This window comes from Aquarana catesbeiana, linkage group LG02, assembly GCF_042186555.1.
Source record: "Aquarana catesbeiana isolate 2022-GZ linkage group LG02, ASM4218655v1, whole genome shotgun sequence".
NCBI classification, from domain to species: Eukaryota; Metazoa; Chordata; class Amphibia; order Anura; family Ranidae; genus Aquarana; species Aquarana catesbeiana.
Window position 1 is genome coordinate 552,753,300 of NC_133325.1, and position 21,207 is coordinate 552,774,506.

General features: G+C 43.5%; 1 protein-coding gene across 1 annotated transcript in view; it reads right to left on the reverse strand.

Moving 5' to 3' along the window:
* CIAO3 (cytosolic iron-sulfur assembly component 3) overlaps positions 1-21,207 on the reverse strand; it is a 67,055-nt gene that overhangs the window by 11,196 nt on the left and 34,652 nt on the right. The window contains exon 9 of the mRNA XM_073615951.1: positions 18,651-18,788. Coding sequence (XP_073472052.1) covers positions 18,651-18,788 — 138 coding nt within the window. The remainder of the gene's footprint in view (positions 1-18,650; positions 18,789-21,207) is intronic.

Sequence of the window (21,207 nt, forward strand, 5' to 3'; positions counted from 1 at the left end):
GATGGATAAACCGGATGGCGTGCGGACCCCTCCGCAGACAAGGAGCGGCCGACCATCAGTTTTGGATATCCAGAACTCCAGCAGGCCTCAGTCCCAGTCTGAGAAGCCGGAGAAGTCATCTAAGCTGACACTGGAGCAGATGAGCGCGCAATTAATGGCGGCCATCCACGCAAGCAGCGTGGGACTGACAGGTAAAATGGATGAGATAAAAATGGATATAGGACTGATTACGCAAGATATGCAAAGTATTAGAGACAGGATGGTTGAAGTTGAAAATAGGATATCTCAATTGGAAGATACAGTAACCCATATGCCCAGAAGGATATTAACAGTAGAAAAGCAGATTGTTACATGGCAGCAGAAAACAGACGATTTCGAAAATTGGATGTGCTGCAACAATTTAAGAATAATAGGTCTTCCGGAAAAAGTGGAGGGGTTTAACCCAGAGGACTTTATTGAGAAATGGCTGAAAAATAAATTTCCAGATATGGAAGTATCAACAGCATTTGCTGTGGAACGGGCGCATAGGGTCCCCGCAGTATCACCAAAACCTGTTTTTTCCCCTAGACCATTGTTGGTGTGACTTTTGAATTGCAGAGACAGAGATATGATTCTGCGGAAAGCAAGACAAAAGGGAGAGACTCACTATGAGAACAGTAAAGTGTCAATATTTCGGTATTTTTCTCTTTTTTTTCCCTCTTCTTTTTGGGGTGTTGTTTATTTGTAACCCTCTGTTTTTTATCCTCTCCTGAGATGTCGGAGGGGGGAGGGGGGGTTGAGGAATAGAAAGGCTGAAACAAGTTGAATTACCTATATAATGTGGAAAGGGATGTGGAAGAAGGATGAATGGATGAATGGAGGGAAAATGAGAGTATGGTCACTAAGAAAAAAAGAAGAGATATAGAAATTAGGCTTCCTGGTTAAAGAATGGTTAAGAATGGGTAAACATGGTTAGCAACTGTACCTTTTTGTTATGGAATGTGAGGGGTATGGGCTCGCAATTAAAACGTGCACAGGTCTTCACAGGTATTAGAAAATGACAGGCTAAAATAATCTGTATCCAAGAAACACATATGGTTAAAGAGAGACTCGACTACTTGAAAAAGCCTTGGATACAATGGTCATATCACTCATGTCATACAACTTTTTCAAGAGGGGTCTCTCTAATGGTGCACCGGATGGTGGCGTGGGAGTGCATCGGGGAAAAGAAGGATCCAGATGGGCGTTATGTTTTTGTCTTCGCCCTGGTGCACTTACTGCCAGTTGTTATTATGGGGATATATATAATCCCCCTCCAGCCACAATGGGAGCATTGAAGGAAGCAATGCTATTTATGTCAGAATACCCAGATGCACATATTATATGTATGGGAGATTTTAACATGTGGTTAGACCCAAAGATGGATAGATTTGGGAAAAAAATTCACAGGAGAGGAGAAGGGTCTAAAGTACTGGAAACATTTTTAAAGGAGGTAGGTTGGTTTGATTTATGGAGGATTAGAAACCCAGGGGTCAGAGCCTGCTCGTGGCATGCACCAGATAGAGGGAGCATGTCTAGAATAGACCTGGCCCTGGGTAACGAGAAAATACTCCCAATGGTGCAATCGGTTACATATATGCTTAAGGGGGTGTCTGACCACTGTGGGCTGATCTTTGAGTTGAAGATAGGTCCTGGGGGAAGACGGACGGGATATAGAATACAACCCTATTGGTTAGCCCAGATTGGATCACATGATCGTATACTGGAGCAAATGGTAATGTTTTTGGATGCCCATAGGGATAGCACAAGGGAGGGTATAACATGGGACACCTTTAAGGCGTACTTAAAAGGGATAGTAAGATCCACAATATCATATATTAAACGCACTAATAGACAGGAAGAAGAGGAACTGGTGAATTTATGTAAGCAGGCCGAAGCAGAGTTTATTAAAAATCCTTCAAATATAAATCTGATAAGATGGGCAGGAGCAGTGCATCAATACAAGAATTAATAAATAGTTAAAGCACGTAAGTGGTTCCAGTTAACCACTTAAGGACCGCCTAACGCCGATTTACGTCGGCAAAGCGGCACGGGCAGGCAAAATCACGTACATGTACGTGATTTGCCTTCCGCGGGTGGGGGGTCCGATCGGACCCCCCCCCGCCGCCCGAGGCGGTCCCGTTCTGTTCCCCGGCGATCCGAGATGAGGGGGAGGCCATCCGTTCGTGGCCCCCCCCTCGCGATCGCCGCCGGCCAATGGGAACATTCCTTTGCTGCTGTATGCTAAACAGCAGCAAAGGAAATGATGTCATCTCCCCTCAGCTCGGTATTCCGTTCCAGCGCCGAGGGGAGAAGACATCAATGTAAGTGCACAACACACTACACACACAGTAGAACATGCCAGGCATACAAAACACCCCGATCCCCCCCCCGATCGCCCCCCGATCCCCCCCCAATCACCCCCCCCCCGTCACAAACTGACACCAGCAGGTTTTTTTTTTTTTTTTTTTTTTTCTGATTACTGCATAGTGTCAGTTTGTGACAGTTACAGTGTTGGGACAGTTAGTATTACCCCCCTTTAGGTCTAGGGTACCCCCCTAACCCCCCCAATAAAGTTTTAACCCCTTGATCACCCCCTGTCACCAGTGTTGCTAAGCGATCATTTTTCTGATCGCTGTATTAGTGTCACTGGTGACGCTAGTTAGGGACGTAAATATTTAGGTTCGCCGTCAGCGTTTTATAGTGTCAGGGACCCCCATATACTATCTAATAAATGTTTTAACCCCTTGATTGCCCCCTAGTTAACCCTTTCACCACTGATCACCGTATAAACGTTACGGTTGACGCTGGTTAGTTCGTTTATTTTTTATAGTGTCAGGGCACCCGCCGTTTATTACCGAATAAAGGTTTAGCCCCCTGATCGCCCGGCGGTGATATGCGTCGCCCCAGGCAGCGTCAGATTAGCGCCAGTACCGCTAACACCCACGCACGCAGCATACGCCTCCCTTAGTGGTATAGTATCTGATCGGATCAATATCTGATCCGATCAGATCTATACTAGCGTCCCCAGCAGTTTAGGGTTCCCAAAAACGCAGTGTTAGCGGGATCAGCCCAGATACCCGCTAGCACCTGCGTTTTGCCCCTCCGCCCGGCCCACCCAAGTGCAGTATCGATCGATCGCTGTCACTTACAAAACACTAAACGCATAACTGCAGCGTTCGCAGAGTCAGGCCTGATCCCTGCGATCGCTAACAGTTTTTTTGGTAGCATTTTGGTGAACTGGCAAGCAAGCACCAGGCAGCGTCAGGTTAGCGCCAGTAGCGCTAACACCCACGCACGCACCGTACACCTCCCTTAGTGGTATAGTATCTGATCGGATCAATATCTGATCCGATCAGATCTATACTAGCGTCCCCAGCAGTTTAGGGTTCCCAAAAACGCAGTGTTAGCGGGATCAGCCCAGATACCTGCTAGCACCTGCGTTTTGCCCCTCCGCCCGGCCCGGCCCACCCAAGTGCAGTATCGATCGATCACTGTCACTTACAAAACACTAAACGCATAACTGCAGCGTTCGCAGAGTCAGGCCTGATCCCTGCGATCGCTAACAGTTTTTTTGGTAGCGTTTTGGTGAACTGGCAAGCACCAGCCCCAGGCAGCGTCAGGTTAGCGCCAGTACCGCTAACACCCACGCACGCAGCATACACCTCCCTTAGTGGTATAGTATCTGAACGGATCAATATCTGATCCGATCAGATCTATACTAGCGTCCCCAGCAGTTTAGGGTTCCCAAAAACGCAGTGTTAGCGGGATCAGCCCAGATACCTGCTAGCACCTGTGTTTTGCCCCTCCGCCCAGCCCAGCCCACCCAAGTGCAGTATCGATCGATCACTGACACTTACAAAACACTAAACACATAACTGCAGCGTTCGCAGAGTCAGGCCTGATCCCTGCGATCGCTAACAGTTTTTTTGGTAGTGTTTTGTGAACTGGCAAGCACCAGCGGCCTAGTACACCCCGGTCGTAGTCAAACCAGCACTGCAGTAACACTTGGTGACGTGGCGAGTCCCATAAGTGCAGTTCAAGCTGGTGAGGTGGCAAGCACAAGTAGTGTCCCGCTGCCACCAAGAAGACAAACACAGGCCCGTCGTGCCCATAGTGCCCTTCCTGCTGCATTCGCCAATCCTAATTGGGAACCCACCACTTCTGCAGCGCCCGTACTTCCCCCATTCACATCCCCAATCAAATGCAGTCGGCTGCATGAGAGGCATTTTCTTTATGTCCTCCCGAGTACCCCTACCCAGCGAACCCCCCCAAAAAAGATGTCGTGTCTGCAGGAAGCGCGAATTTAGGCGTGACACCCGCTATTATTGTCCCTCCTGTCCTGACAATCCTGGTCTTTGCATTGGTGAATGTTTTGAACGCTACCATTCACTAGTTGAGTATTAGCGTAGGGTACAGCATTGCACAGACTAGGCACACTTTCACAGGGTCTCCCAAGATGCCATCGCATTTTGAGAGACCCGAACCTGGAACCGGTTACAGTTACAAAAGTTAGTTACAAAAAAAGTGTCAAAAAAAAAATATATATAAAATAAAAAAAAATAGTTGTCGTTTTATTGTTCTCTCTCTCTCTATTCTCTCTCTATTGTTCTGCTCTTTTTTACTGTATTCTATTCTGCAATGTTTTATTGTTATTATGTTTTATCATGTTTGCTTTTTCAGGTATGCAATTTTTTATACTTTACCGTTTACTGTGCTTTATTGTTAACCATTTTTTTGTCTTCAGGTACGCCATTCACGACTTTGAGTGGTTATACCAGAATGATGCCTGCAGGTTTAGGTATCATCTTGGTATCATTCTTTTCAGCCAGCGGTCGGCTTTCATGTAAAAGCAATCCTAGCGGCTAATTAGCCTCTAGACTGCTTTTACAAGCCGTGGGAGGGAATGCCCCCCCACCGTCTTCCGTGTTTTTCTCTGGCTCTCCTGTCTCAACAGGGAACCTGAGAATGCAGCCGGTGATTCAGCCAGCTGACCATAGAGCTGATCAGAGACCAGAGTGGCTCCAAACATCTCTATGGCCTAAGAAACCGGAAGCTACGAGCATTTTATGACTTAGATTTCGCCGGATGTAAATAGCACCATTGGGAAATTGGGGAAGCATTTTATCACACCGATCTTGGTGTGGTCAGATGCTTTGAGGGCAGAGGAGAGATCTAGGGTCTAATAGACCCCAATTTTTTCAAAAAAGAGTACCTGTCACTACCTATTGCTATCATAGGGGATATTTACATTCCCCGAGATAACAATAAAAATGATTAAAAAAAAAAATATGAAAGGAACAGTTTAAAAATAAGATAAAAAAAGCAGAAAAATAATAAAGAAAAAAAAAAAAAAAAAAAAAAAGCACCCCTGTCGCCCCCTGCTCTCGCGCTAAGGCGAACGCAATCGGCGGTCTGTCGTCAAACGTAAACAGCAATTGCACCATGCATGTGAGGTATCACCGCGAAGGTCAGATCGAGGGCAGTAATTTTTGCAGTAGACCTCCTCTGTAGATCTAAAGTGGTAACCTGTAAAGGCTTTTAAAGGCTTTTAAAAATGTATTTATTTTGTTGCCACTGCACGTTTGTGCGCAATTTTAAAGCATGTCATGTTTGGTATCCATGTACTCGGCCTAAGATCATCTTTTTTATTTCATCAAACATTTGGGCAATATAGTGTGTTTTAGTGCATTAAAATTTAAAAAAGTGTGTTTTTTCCCCAAAAAATGCGTTTGAAAAATCGCTGCGCAAATACTGTGTGAAAAAAAAAAATGAAACACCCACCATTTTAATCTGTAGGGCATTTGCTTTAAAAAAATATATAATGTTTGGGGGTTCAAAGTAATTTTTTTGCAAAAAAAAAATAACTTTTTCATGTAAACAATAAGTGTCAGAAAGGGCTTTGTCTTCAAGTGGTTAGAAGAGTGGGTGATGTGTGACATAAGCTTCTAAATGTTGTGCATAAAATGCCAGGACAATTCAAAACCCCCCCAAATGACCCCATTTTGGAAAGTAGACACCCCAAGCTATTTGCTGAGAGGCATGTTGAGTCCATGGAATATTTTATATTGCGACACAAGTTGCGGGAAAGAGACACATTTTTTTTTTTTGCACAAAGTTGTCACTAAATGTTATATTGCTCAAACATGCCATGGGAATATGTGAAATTACACCCCAAAATACATTCTGCTGCTTCTCCTGAGTACGGGGATACCACATGTGTGAGACTTTTTGGGAGCCTAGCCACGTACGGGACCCCGAAAACCAAGCACCGCCTTCAGGCTTTCTAAGGGCGTGAATTTTTGATTTCACTCTTCACTGCCTATCACAGTTTCGGAGGCCATGGAAAGCCCAGGTGGCACAAACCCCCCCCAAATGACCCCATTTTGGAAAGTAGACACCCCAAGCTATTTGCTGAGAGGTATAGTGAGTATTTTGCAGACCTCACTTTTTGTCACAAAGTTTTGAAAATTGAAAAAAGAAAAAAAAAAATGTTTTTTCTTGTCTTTCTTCATTTTCAGAAACAAATGAGAGCTGCAAAATACTCACCATGCCTCTCAGCAAATAGCTTGGGGTGTATACTTTCCAAAATGGGGTCATTTGGGGGGGTTTTGTGCCACCTGGGCATTCCATGGCCTCCGAAACTGTGATAGGCAGTGAAGAGTGAAATCAAAAATTTTCACCCTTAGAAATCCTGAAGGCGGTGATTGGTTTTCGGGGTCCCGTACGCGGCTAGGCTCCCAAAAAGTCCCACACATGTGGTATCCCCATACTCAGGAGAAGCAGCTAAATGTATTTTGGGGTGCAATTCCACATATGCCCATGGCCTGTGTGAGCAATATATCATTTAGTGACAACTTTATGCAAAAAAAAAAAAAAAAAAAAAAAAGTGTCACTTTCCCACAACTTGTGTCAAAATATAAAATATTCCATGGACTCAATATGCCTCTCAGCAAATAGCTTGGGGTGTCTACTTTCCAAAATGGGGTCATTTTGGGGGGTTTTGTGCCACCTGGGCATTCCATGGCCTCCGAAACTGTGATAGGTAGTGAGGAGTAAAATCAAAAATTTACACCCTTAGAAATCCTGAAGGTGGTGATTGGTTTTCGGGGCCCCGTACGCGGCTAGGCTCCCAAAAAGTCCCACACATGTGGTATCCCCATACTCAGGAGAAGCAGCTGAATGTATTTTGGGGTGCAATTCCACATAGGCCCATGGCCTGTGTGAGCAATATATCATTTAGTGACAACTTTTTGTAAATATTTATTTTTTTTTTTGTCATTATTCAATCACTTGGGACAAAAAAAATAAATATTCAATGGGTTCAACATGCCTCTCAGCAATTTCCTTGGGGTGTCTACTTTCCAAAATGGGGTCACTTGGGGGGGTTTTGTACTGCCCTGCCATTTTAGCACCTCAAGAAATGACATAGGCAGTCATAAACTAAAAGCTGTGTAAATTACAGAAAATGTACCCTAGTTTGTAGACGCTATAACTTTTGCGTAAACCAATAAATATACGCTTATTGACATTTTTTTTACCAAAGACATGTGGCCGAATACATTTTGGCCTAAATGTATGACTAAAATTTAGTTTATTGGATTTTTTTTATAACAAAAAGTAGAAAATATCATTTTTTTTCAAAATTTTCGGTCTTTTTCCGTTTATAGCGCAAAAAATAAAAACCGCAGAGGTGATCAAATACCATCAAAAGAAAGCTCTATTTGTGGGAAGAAAAGGACGCAAATTTCGTTTGGGTACAGCATTGCATGACCGCGCAATTAGCAGTTAAAGCGACGCAGTGCCAAATTGGAAAAAGACCTCTGGTCCTTAGGCAGCATAATGGTCCGGGGCTCAAGTGGTTAAAGCAAAAAAACTTTGAGCAAGTATATCAAGCCAATAAGATAGTAAATTACCTGATAAAACAACAAACATCAAAATTAGCCATAGCAGAGGTGAGAAATGAGAAAGGGGAGATGGTCAACACAGTGGAGGACATTATGGAAACCTTCCATAGATATTATGATAAAATGTACACTTCGACATTGACATGCACAGGAGAGGAGATTTCTGAAGTTAACAGAGGAACAAAAAAGGGGAGATGGAGAAAGATATTGGGGTAGTAGAGGTAAAAGAAGCTATTAAGTCTGTGGGAAAGGGCAAGTTGCCTGGACCAGATGGCATACCGTTGGAAATGTACCAGCGGTATGTGGAAATTATGGCCCGACATTAACCGAGATGTACAGGGAGGCAGTAATACTGATACCATAACCAGAAAAAGACAGAAACGATTGTGCGTCATACAGACCAATATCGTTATTAAACATTGATTATAAAATATTGGCGAAGAGGCTTAATGGGGTAATTTTGTCCATTGTATCAGAAGACCAATCAGGATTTATGCCGGGGAAGTCCACTACAAATAATATTAGGAGAACCCAGTTTATATTGCAGCTGAGGGAGTATTTCCCAGAGTCGAGTGCCTTGGCTTCGTTGTATACGGCCAAGGCATTTGACTTCATAGAATGGGAGTTTCTTCAAGCGGTGTTGAAGAAAAGCGGATTCGGGGAAGGATTTAGAAAATGGGTGTGAATACTGTATAAGCAACCAAGCTCTAATTTATTAATAAATGGAGTGTTATCCCCTACAATAAAACTGCATAGGGGAACAAGACAGGGGTGCCCGCTGTCCCCCCAATTGTTCTCCCTGGCAACAGAAGCACTGGCCAACAGATTCAGACAATCTAAAATATACAAAGGGATCAGGGTGGGGGAAAAAACTGAACATATAGGATTATATGCCGATGATATACTATATATGGAAGATGTGCACACCTCATTGGGGGAGGCAATGAAACTGATAGAAACATATGGGATACTATCTGGGCTTAAAATAAACTGGCAGAAATCCGCATTGATGCTGTTGGGGCCAGGAAAGAAAGGGGAACCTCAGACCTCATTAAAAATAGCTGAAGCATTTAAATATCTAGGAATAAATATTACACTGGAACCAGAGGAAGCCCTTAAAGCAAATATAGACCCCTTGGTAGAATATGTGAAGAACAAATTGGGAATATGGAAAAAATTACCGTTATCAATGGCAGGGAGAGTACAGCTGATCAAATCTATTATATTGCCAAAGTGTCTATATGCGATGGCACATTCAGCGGTAAAGATACCAAAATTTATATATAAAAAAATTAAACTCCCAGCTGACTAGGTTTATCTGGGCGATGTAAATTAAAATTCACTATGTTACAAAGACCTAAAACTGCAGCAGGGTTAGCAATAGCAGCTTTATATTTATACTACCTGGAGGGGCAATTAAAACATTTAAGAACTTGGGTAATGCAGGAACAAGAAATGAGGGTGGAGGAATATTTGCTAAATAAAATGCAGATAGGAGATCTACTGGTAGGACTAGAAATAACAGAATTAAGAAGTGTCGGAGTAAAAATTCCCCTTCTAAAACTGGCCAGGTCAGTCTGGAAGGAGGCAAAAAAACTGATGGGATTTAATGATATCCCACCAGAAACTGCCCTATGGAATAATCCAACATTCGAGCAATCAGAATTGTTCGAAGATAGTAAATTCTGGAAACAGAAAAAAGTAACAACTATTGGTCAGATGAATAATAATAATATAAAAGTGTCATACGAGAATTTGTGTAAACAATATAACCTCCAGAGCAAACAGTTCTATAGGTATTTACAGTTTAGACACTTACTACAGGTACAGTTTGGAAGAAAGGATCTAAAAATTTCTAAATACCCCCCTTATAGGCATTTTAAGATCGCATAGACCAAAGGGATTGATTTCCAAGTTACATTCACATCTATTACAGAGTAAAATAAGTGGAGAACCGGTGGGAGTAAGGGATAAATGGCAGGCAGTCATCCCAGATATGAGCGATCCGGACGGGGATGAAATCTGTTCTTCTCACTTGAAAGTATCCCCAGCAATGAATAACAGGATAATTCAATTAAATATAATACATCATACATACTTGGCACCGAACAGACTGTACAGGATGGGGAGGATGCCCACGCCAAACTGCACAAGATGTGGGCAGGGGGAGGCGGATTTTCTCCATTTGATGTGGCAGTGTGGGAGTTTAGGGAGGTACTGGCAAACAGGTGGTCAAAAAATTAGGAAAAGTCAAATAAATCTATTATGGCCATTGTGGAATTATGTTTGCTGGGGGTAGTAAAAAAAGAAAAGAGGTTGTAGATATACTAGGATATTTTTGCAAAAAGTATTATTCCTGGCACGAAAACAAATAGTGGGAAAATGGATCCAGCCAAACCCACCGACAATAAGTCAATGGGTGAGAGCAGCAAATCAAGTTGTACCACATGAGAGAATATTGTATGAACAATAATGAGGAAATGTGCAGCAATATGAAAAGATTTGGGCAAAGTGGAAAAGATCACACCTAACAACGGATACAGGAAGACCTGAAAAAATCAAGTTAGACTTACCGGTAACTTGTTTTCCAGGAGTCTTTCAGGACAGCACCTTGAGAGCGTGGCTCCACCCACTTGACAGGAAACACACCTCCACCAAACTTTAAAAGGAGGCTCCTTCCCACTTATCATCAGTAGTAGTAGAGAACCTCCGGCCCAAGCTGGAACACATAATCAGAATATGGTTAGTCACAGCATAGTAATTTAATACAATAAGGGCGGGTTGCTGCTGTCCTGAAAGACTCCTGGAAAACAAGTTACCGGTAAGTCTAACTTGATTTTTCCCTTAACGTCTTTCAGGACAGCACCTTGAGAGGATAACAGAGACTTACCCACTTAGGGAGGGACCACAGCCTGCAAGACCTTTCTGCCGAAGGCCTGTTCACTGGCTGACAGAAGATCCAGCCTGTAATGACGGACAAACGTAAGGTAACTTGACCACGTAGCCGCCCTACAAATCTGATCTGGGGTGGCACCAGCCATTTCTGCCCATGTAGTGGCCTGAGCCCTGGTAGAATGCGCTTTAATTCCCAGCGGGGGAGAGAGCCCCGACTGAGAGTATGCTGCTAGAATAGCTGATTTAAGCCATCTAGCTATAGACCCCTTAGAAGCTTGTTGGCCCTTCTTTTTACCCGAAAAAAGTATAAATAGAGAATCTGAGGATCTAAAGTTACTTGTTACCTCCAGATACTGTAATAAAGTCCTTCTTACATCCAAATTGTGGAATTTGCCTTCTTTTTCCCCCGAAGGGTTAGAGCAAAAGGTTGGCAGGATGATCTCCTGCGACCTATTGTGTGCTGACGCTACCTTTGGCAAAAAACCCGGATCGGTTTTAAGTACAATCCTATCTGTGTAGATAGTTAAAAAGGGTCTCTTAACAGATAGGGCGTGCAGCTCACCAATTCTCCTTGCTGACGTTATTGCAACTAAGAACAAGGTCTTAAGAGTAAGATTCCTTAGAGAGATTCTTTGTAGTGGTTCAAAAGGTTCCTTTGTAAGGGCTTGCAGGACCACTGATAGATCCCAATTGGGAAAGTGCTTAGCCGGAGCTGGTCTAGATCTGGTAAGTGCCTTGAAAAATCTTATAACCAAGGGCTCAGAAGAGATTGGTCTTTCTAGAAATACTCCCAAAGCAGCTACTTGAACTTTAAGGGTGCTGACTGACAATCCCTTGTCTGCCCCCTCTTGAAGAAATTCCAAAATTGACACTAAATTTTTTACTTTTCTCTTAGTCAAATGACAAAAAGAGTTGAAGACCTTCCAATATTTAGCATAGATTTTTCTGGTCACTATTTTCCTACTGGAAAGTAAGGTAGTTACCAAGGGTTGTGACAGACCTTTGTTTCTTAACAACTGCTCCTCAGAAACCAGGCCGTGAGGCTTAGACTGGCCACTCCCGGATGCTGTATTGGACCCTGTAGGAGCAGGTCCTGCCGGAGAGGCAGCCGCCAAAATGGTTTGACTGCCATCTGTAGAATGGTGGAAAACCATGCCCTCTTTAGCCAAAATGGAGTAATTAGGATTACTGCCACCTTCTCCCTCTGTATCTTCCTTAACACCAACGGGATAAGTTGGAAAGGAGGAAATGCGTAACCCAGATGGAAGTTCCAGGGCTGGATTAATGCATCTGTCCCCTGGGCCTTGTCGTTTCTGTGAATAGAGAAAAATACTGGGAGTTGTGTATTTTCCTGTGACGCAAATAGGTCTATTTGCGGTTGACCCCAGGCCCTGGTAATCATTGCAAAGATTTCCGGATTCAGGCTCCATTCTGACTCCTGAATCCGCCTTCTGCTTAGATAATCTGCCACTACATTTAAGGTGCCTTTGAGGTGGACTGCTGATAAGGACCGAACATGCTTTTCTGCCCAAACCAGGATCTTTGAAGCTAGCAACCGAAGTGTTTTGCTTCTTGTACCCCCCTGTTTGTTTAGGTAGGCTATGGTAGTGGCATTGTCTGAGAGGACCCGGACATGAGAACCTTGAAGGATAGGAGAGAAGGCATCTAAAGCTAAGGCGACTGCCTTTAGTTCCCTCCAATTTGAGGACCTCCTTGCCTCTGTCCGAGACCACATTCCTTGCGCGAAGTCTTGGTCTAAGTGAGCTCCCCAACCCCATACACTGGCATCTGTCGTTACCACTTTTTCTATTGGAAATGACCAGAGCAGGCCTTCTGACAGATTCTCCTGTCTTCTCCACCACCAAAGTGATCTCTTGACTTTGGTGGGTATCTTTATCTTTTCTTCCAGAGATTCTGACCTGTGATTCCATATTCTCAGGAGAAAGCTCTGGAGAGGCCTGAAATGTAACCTTGCCCATTGAATGGCTGGTATGGTTGCGGTTAGGGTTCCTAGGCATGACATCACTTGTCGGACTGATAATTGCTGGCTTGCCTGCAAGGACGCTACCACCTTCAGGACTTTCCCCTTCTTCTCTTCTGGGAGAAAAATCTTTTGTTCCCTTGAACAGATCTGATACCCCAGGAATAGTATTTTCTGGGCTGGAACGAAATTTGACTTCTGCATATTTATGATCCAACCCAGGGTTTCTAGATGACCTCGGGTCTTTCCGAGGTTGTCTAGCAGTCTTTCCCTGGAGGGGGCAAAAAGGAGTAGGTCGTCCAAGTACGGAATTACCGCAATCCCCTGCATGCGAAGAGGTGCAAGCGCTTCTGCCATTATTTTTGTGAATATTCGTTGGGCAGAAGACAGGCCAAAGGGGAGGGCCCTGAATTGCAAGTGCAGAACCTCTTTTCCCAAATTTATCGCCAACCTTAGGAATCTTTGGGACTGCGGGGCTATAGGGATATGCAGATAGGCATCTCGAAGGTCTATTGATGCCATAAAGCATTCCCTCGTCAATAGATTCTTGACCGTGAAGATGGAGTCCATACGAAACCTTTTGTATTGGACTGATCTGTTCAGCGGTTTCAGGTTTAGGATTAACCGAAAATCTCCGGATGGTTTCTTTATCAGGAATATACGGGAATAAAACCCCCGATAAAGCTCCCCCTGTGGGACGTAAGTCATAACCCCCTGATCTATCAGATCCTTTAATAGGCTCTTCATTGCCAGGGATTTTGTTACATCTCTTGGAAGATTTGTCACCAAGTACCTTTCTAGGGGGAGATCTGAAAATTCTATATTGTAACCCTGGGCTAGCATATTCAGAATGTACCGGTTTTCTGTTATGCTTGCCCAATAGGGGAGAAAGTCTTGTAGTCTTCCCCCTACCTGTAACCGACTGTCATTGCGTCTTGCTGGCTGACGCAGGAGGATGGAAAAGGACATTTCCTCTGCCCTTACCCCTCTGCCCTGACCAGCTTTTCTTTTTCTCTTGAGACTTGTTCTGTTCCCGAGCCCTTTGAGGACGAAAAAAACGTTTGACTGGTTGTTTCTTCTTTTTGACAGGAAAAGATTTCTTTTTATCTGCAGTCCTGTCCAGAACTGAATCCAAATCAGGGCCGAACAGTAAGTCTCCTACAAAAGGGACCCCGCATAATTTGTTTTTAGATGCTGTGTCCCCTTGCCAAGTCTTTAGCCATAAAGCCCGTCTAACCGAATTAGCAAGGGCTGCCGCCTTAGCTGTCATCCTGATAGACTCTGCTGAGGCATCAGAGACATAGGCTACGGCTGCTGAGAGGGTAGAAAAGGAGTCAAGGATTTCTTGCTTAGGGGAATCTGCTATTATATGAGCTTTAAGCTGATTTACCCAATACTCCAAGTTCCTGGAGATGCAAGTAGTTGCCATTGCTGGCTTAAGGTTGCCCATAATGGATTGCCAAGTCCGCTTGAGCTGTTGATCCATTTTTTTATCCATGGGGTCTTTTAAGATCCCCATGTCCTCAAATGCTAGATCAGTAGATCTTGACACTTGAGAAAAGGCTGCATCAAGTTTTGGAACCTTATTCCAAAGAGCTGCTGGGTCTTCATCAAAAGGGAACCTTCTCTTATGAGCCCTAGAGAAAAATGGTTTCCTATCAGGGTCAGCCCATTCTTTTCTGATTGTTTCAGAAATCACTGCATGGACTGGAAAGGTACGGGACTTAGACTCACTAAGCCCTGCATACATCTTGTCATGTAAAGACATCTCCTTATGCTCTTCCTCAAGGCCTAGAGTAGCATAAATAGCCTTTAAAAGGCCATCCACCTGATCCAAAGACAATTTATACTTGGAAGACATATTTTCCAGCTCATCACTATCCTCATTCGATTCATTAGAATGGGATGGGGAAAGCCCTTCCCGGTTCAGAGGACCCATTTCCGCCTCTACTGCCGGGACTAACAGTGAGCCTTGAGAGGACTGTGAGGTAGTGGGCTGACTTGCAGATGGATAGGTGAGTGAGGATCTGAAGGATTGATTGGTAGCATCCAATTCCTTTTTGGCAGATGCGATTAGATCACTGCATGCGGAAGTGGTTTCTTCCCTCACCAAGGAGTCAATACATGCTTGACATAAAGCCTTTTTCCAGCCTTCATTTAACTTAATTTTGCATGAAGGACATTTCTTTCTAATCCCAGGGTCAGAGCTCTTGGCCTGCCATGATAAGGGAAAAAAAAGAGAGAGAAAAAAGACAAACCATCTTTTAGAGTCAGCCTGATTACTCAAGGTTGCTCACCACAGGTGCACAGTGAGAAAAGCTATCAGACTCATGTGCCCTGACAGGCCCCTCCGCCACCAGGGGGAATACCCTCAAACTTCACTAACATTAGAGAGAAGAGGGCTAGAGAGAGACCCCACAGTAAAGCTGAGCAGAAACTACAGTCTGCTCCTTACCTGGGCCTTGCTGGTGCCTGTGTCTGTTCCACTCGCTGCGGTTCCTGAATCCATGCTGAGGCAGCAGCGTGATGCCTGTGGCGAAAACGCCGGTTCCGGACTCCAATAGCACCTGTGCGCCGGACCGGAACCAGCAATAAATAAGCACCAGACCTATTCCTCCCTCCTCCCCCTGCGCTTCCGGCGGAAATGACGCCTGGCGCCTGCTCCATGGATGCCGCCCCACTTCCGGATACCTCACATCCGGCGGATGCAGTCCTCTGACTGCCCTTCCCAAGATGGCGGCGGCGTCAGGGAAAAAACATGTGCAGGCAAGAAAAAAACAAACAGAAATGCCTGACATGCCTGACGCCTCTGCCTGGGAGCAGCAATACCCGGAGCAGTCCTGGCTCTCCCCGAGCACTGACGAGGGAGAAGGAGCCCATCCACCCGGCACCCGTAAGCCTGTGGAAAATGGGAGGAATCGGCTCTCCTGAGGTAGGTAAAAATAGTGGAGTAGGGAGCCTGTTCTCTCAGGACAGAACCTTGAGAGCTCCAAACTCCCACATGTGTTCCCGCCGGAGGAAACACATAAACTGATGATAAGTGGGAAGGAGCCTCCTTTTAAAGTTTGGTGGAGGTGTGTTTCCTGTCAAGTGGGTGGAGCCACGCTCTCAAGGTGCTGTCCTGAAAGACGTTAAGGGAAATATAGTATAAAGTGAATAAAAGGAGGAAGGAATTAGTGACTATAAGATGGAAGAGAAGGAAGGAATGAGTTGTAAGAGTGAATGATTATGAAAATAGAAATATAAAAATTGGGCTAACTTTACTGTTGTCTTATTTTTTTAATTCAAAAAAGTGTATTTAAAAAAAAAAAAAAAAGTGCGCTTGTAAGAACGCTGCGCTATCGGTATCATAGAAAGTATTGCAACTACTGCCATTTTATTCTCTAGGGTGTTAGAAAAAAAATTGTATAATGCTTGGGGGTTCTAAGTAATTTTCTAGCAAAAAAAAAATGTTTTTAACTTGTAAACACCACATCTAAAAAAGAGGCCTGGTCCTTAAGTGATTAAAAAATGTAAATCCTGCCTAAAATATACTGACCATAACCATAGACTCTGACCTTTGACACAAATGCTAACCCTGGCACTGAGCTAGATCAAACCTTGATCTAGCTATTTTTTATTTTTACACACCCTTTTTTTTCTCCCTGCAAGGAAAGAGAGAGATACAATGCATCTCTCCCCCTCCATTCATAGAGAGAGAAACACAGGGGCAGGCTTCAAAGTGACTGATCGCTGTGATGGCCAATGCCAGGCTATTACAGCGGTCAGGTGACCTGGAACCGAGAGATCTGGGTCCGTTTGTATGGGCCTGGGCCTCTCGGTGAGAAATGCGTTAATCTTTGCTGTGTCAATGTCTGTATCAGTGCTATCATGATGTGATTTTACTTTGAATAAAACTACCATATTTTTCTATACACATTTGAGTGTGGTCAACATGTTGTTCTAGTGATAGTCTATCCAGATTGCGAACTGGACCTGCACCCAATCAGTAGAGTGAAGATTGCTTTCACCTAGAGCTCTGTTTCTTTGTTGGCTCTTGGTGAGACCCTGGTCAGCGTGGCCCACTCCCAGCACAAAGACAGATACGCATATATGCAGCCCCATGGAAAAAAGCCCAGTACCAGTAGCACCCTTGATAATGGTATCAAAAATACAACTAAAGACAATTTGTCCCCTGAAAGCTATGCTGATCAGTTACTTCTTGGAATGAGGTTTGGCAGTGCAGAACTTTAATGAAAGTGTCCTATGCATGCGTATTGACAGGAGTCCCATACAAGAGAAAGGCCAGGAAGCCTCCAGCAGACTGTCACTAAAGATTAAACCAACAGCCATATGCTTCATGCATTCTATATTATGGATTATGGTTCACATCCTATTCTGCAAAAAAACAGTGAGATAAGGCACAAGGTACAGGAGCCAGGAAGCTAACACTATCACAAGCCCAGAGCCTTGAGCCTTGGGCTTGTAATGTTTAAAAACGAATATACAATACCGCCAAATAATTAAGGCAGATGAAGTAGATGACACCTAGCCTCAAGGATGCAGCCCAGGGGACTTCATTGATGGCCAATGACAGCAGAGGGGGCATTGTCAGCTAAGCAGTGCCTGTTGACTGTCCATAGATGTATAGATCAAGCAGTGAGACCAGTAGATTGGCAGGGCTGCATAGAGAGCTGTGGGGTTACTCATAAAGTGAGCCTTCAGACAGCAGCTCTGTAACTGGAAAGCAATCCATGGCTAACTTTTACCAGAATGGAATCTGGAATATATTCTCCGTGGAATCCAGTGGCCAAAGGTCACTTACAGGCTATCTCTGCAAAGTCCAGTTCAGCAGGGTCCTGGCGTGGCACTCCAAAGCCAGTAAAAATAAGAATGCCAACCTCAGTTAAAGCTTAATTTAGGAAGAGTTAGGCCGTCCATATGTGGTTAGTGTGGATGAAGGAATCACCCCCACAGGTCAGCCCCAGCCGCTGTCAGAATACACCAATCAATGGCTACAGCTGCTGATTGAGAGAAAAAAACTTTCCAACATGTCCCATCAAGAGAAGTCCTTTTAACAACAGATGTCTGCTGATTGGCGGAGACCTTGCACTGATCAAAATTCGGCCAATCCCTGCTGGACAGGTCAAATATAGTGAGTGGCCAGGTTAAAGTGGATCTTCACTGCATCTGAGCACAACAAAACAAACACTATTTAATATTCAAAGCAAACTAATCCATCAATCCATGTCTCTATGCTTTATTATGTTGAGAAATAACTTTGTAAGACAACCCCCTAGCATATCTGACTGTGGCCATCTTGAGTAAGGGCAAATGATTCATGTAGCATTTACTTCCTGGAAAACTAAGTAAATATGATATACTTGCCCATTTACTAATGCTAGCAGCAGGAGGATTAAAAATAATCCTGCCGCTGTCAGAATACACCGATCAATGGCTACAGCTGCTGATTGAGAGAAAACTTTCCAACATGTCCCATTGAGAGAAGTCCATTAAACAACAGACGTCTGCTGATTGAGAGAATTATGTTTTTCTTTTTACATTCAGCTGCCAAAGCAGTTGACAGCTGATGGCTCGTCCATTGTTAAGGATGTGACGGCCGGCTTCCCGGCCCCCTTAACAACCAGCTGTTCACTGGTTGTTAAGGACGCTAGTGGCCCCGCTCCTTAAAGCTACAGTCCAGCGTTTCTAAAGCAGTTTTTAGCTGTCTAGTCTGCATGAAGCCTAAAAGGTAAAGGAGGGCACAACCAGTGTTTTGCCTCGAGCAACGCATGACTATAATAATCCATGCTAAACATCACATTCAAAGTAGTCTGAATGAAAATACAGCACAAAAATCTGGCACTTACTTTAGAGGCTTGTATTTTATTTCATCCACTTGAATCCCAAATAACTCCTGTGCTGCATGTTTAAATATGTGTTCTAGATATCCACCTGATCCCCCTCCTTCATGCCCCACTGGCTCGTCGTCCATCACAGAGGTGAATCTATACAAAGAAAATATTGGTCAATAAAATTCAGAAGATACATTAACACTTAGGAGATGATGAAAGTCTGCTTCACTCACCAAAATTAGCTTACAAGAATACTGAATTGCACCACCACAATATATTTTGAACTACTATTCAAATGTATATCCTAAAGCAACTTTTGATGACATACTGTACCTATTCTATTACATACCTTCTTGGACTAAATTACACATACAGGTTATTTTTTAAATTTCCCTTTTGGGTCTAGCTGCAAATATTTGCACTTACAGTATCTGGCCTTCTGGCTCAAACAACATTGTGTTGGTTTAATCAGTCAGTTCTAAATTTTAGATTTGCATTGAGAGAACAACAGTAAAGTTGTCCTTAAACCATATCTAAACCCATAAACAAAAATGTATAGTATTGCAGCTTACTAGTTCTTAGATGTGGTGACTGCATAATTTCCTTTTTTTTGCGCTTTATTTAACCTGATAATTCTGCCATTAAAACACTTCCTATCGTAGGGTGACAAGTGTACTAACCAGGGTTGTCACCCTAGAAAAGGGAGTGTGTTAGGACTACGAAACATTGTGTTGGTGCTACTTAAAACCTTCCTCTCTTCTCCATAACAGGAGGTTTTTTTGTAGTCCACAAACAAAGCAGGGAACAATGCCAACTGGTAACAGTCCAGAGGCAGAGAGCACAAGAAGTTATCAGCTCTCAAGGTTTGTGACTGGATGAACAGCCTCCCCCATCCTCTGGAACCACCTACCCCAATCTGTATGACTACAGTCGGTATAGAAAAGAATCACCCCCCCTTTAAAATAATCACATGTTGTTGTTTTGAAGCCTGAAAATAAGTGCAACTTAAAACATTCAAGTGAGAGATATAAACACCGACATTTCAGAATTTCTCTTTTAAAAAAAAATGAAAAACAGAATCACCGAGTTGGAAAAAGGATCACCCCCTTGTGTCGGTAGTTTGTTGAACCACCTTTTGCTTTAATTACAGCCTGTAGTCGGGATATGTCTACTAACTTTGCACATCTAGCCTTTGCAATATTTGCCCAATCTTCTTTGCAGAACTGCTGAAGTTCAGTTAAATTTGATGGTGACCATTTGAGGACTGCAGTCTTCAAGTCATTCCACAGATTTTCAAAGTGGTTTAAGTCTGGGCTCTGACTAAGCCATGCAAGGACATTCAGACTTTTCTCCTTCAACCACAGCGTGGTTATTATTGCTGTGTGCTTTGGGTCACTGTCATGTTGGAATGTAAACATTCTTCTCATTGACAACTTTCTGGCAAAGGGCAGCCGATTTTCCTCAAGAATTTTATGGTATTTTGCCCCATTCATTTTTCCTTCTATCCTGACAAGTGCTCCAATTCCTTCTGAAGAGAAACACCCCTATAAAAAGATATTACCACCTCCATGCTTTACTGTAGGAATGGTGTTATCTGGATGGGGAGCTGTAATGGATTTCTGCCAGACATATAGTTTGGTGTTGAGGCTAACTAATTAAATTTTAGTCTCATATGATCAAAACACCTTTTTTCATGTCGCTTCAGAATCTTCAAGGTGCATTTTGGCAAAGCTCAGTCGTGACTGCATGTGGCCTTACTTAAGGAGTGGCTTTTTTCTTGCAACCATCCCATACAAGTCACGTGTCACAAGTACACAATTGACCACTCTGTCAAATTTCTGCAATTGCTTCAGAGTTGCTGTAGGCCTCTTGGTAGCCTCTCTGATCAGTTTCTTTCTGGGTCTTTCATCCAGTTTGGAGCGATGTCCTGATCCAGAGAGGGTCGGTGTTGTACCAAATACCTTCCGTTTCTTGAAGTATTACTCAACCCAGGACCCTGCATTCACAATATCTGGTCTATAGTACACGGAAATGTAATTAATTTAGGAAATCTAAAACTGATAAATATCTTTTCTCATCAGCAGTTAGAGCACCTTGTGACTTTTATCAGTGTCCAGCTAAGCACTGGTTAAAGATTGTAGGAGGATTTTTCTGACTGTGCTATGAGACTGCAAGACCCCTGACCCTCTGTCTGGACAGTACTAATTGGCTCTGTGCTGATCACATGCATCCTCCCAAGAAAAAACAAAACAAAAAAAAAACTCTCTAGCAATACACACCAAACTGAGCATATGCAGCCTGACACCATAGACTCTGTTATCAGGAAATTATTAGGAGTCAGAGGAACAGAGTCAAACAGCCTTTTTATACAATGCAGAGGATTAATCCCTTAGGTTCCACAATGAGTATAACAAGCATGCGTTACTGCATATACAGACTGATTTTACTTTTGTGGGTTTAGTAACACTTTAATTTATTTCACTGTGCTTCGAGGCATTGATAAAGCCCTTGAAATTTTTTTTTGTATCCATCTCCTGACTTGTGCCTATCCACAACTTTGTGAATAATATAA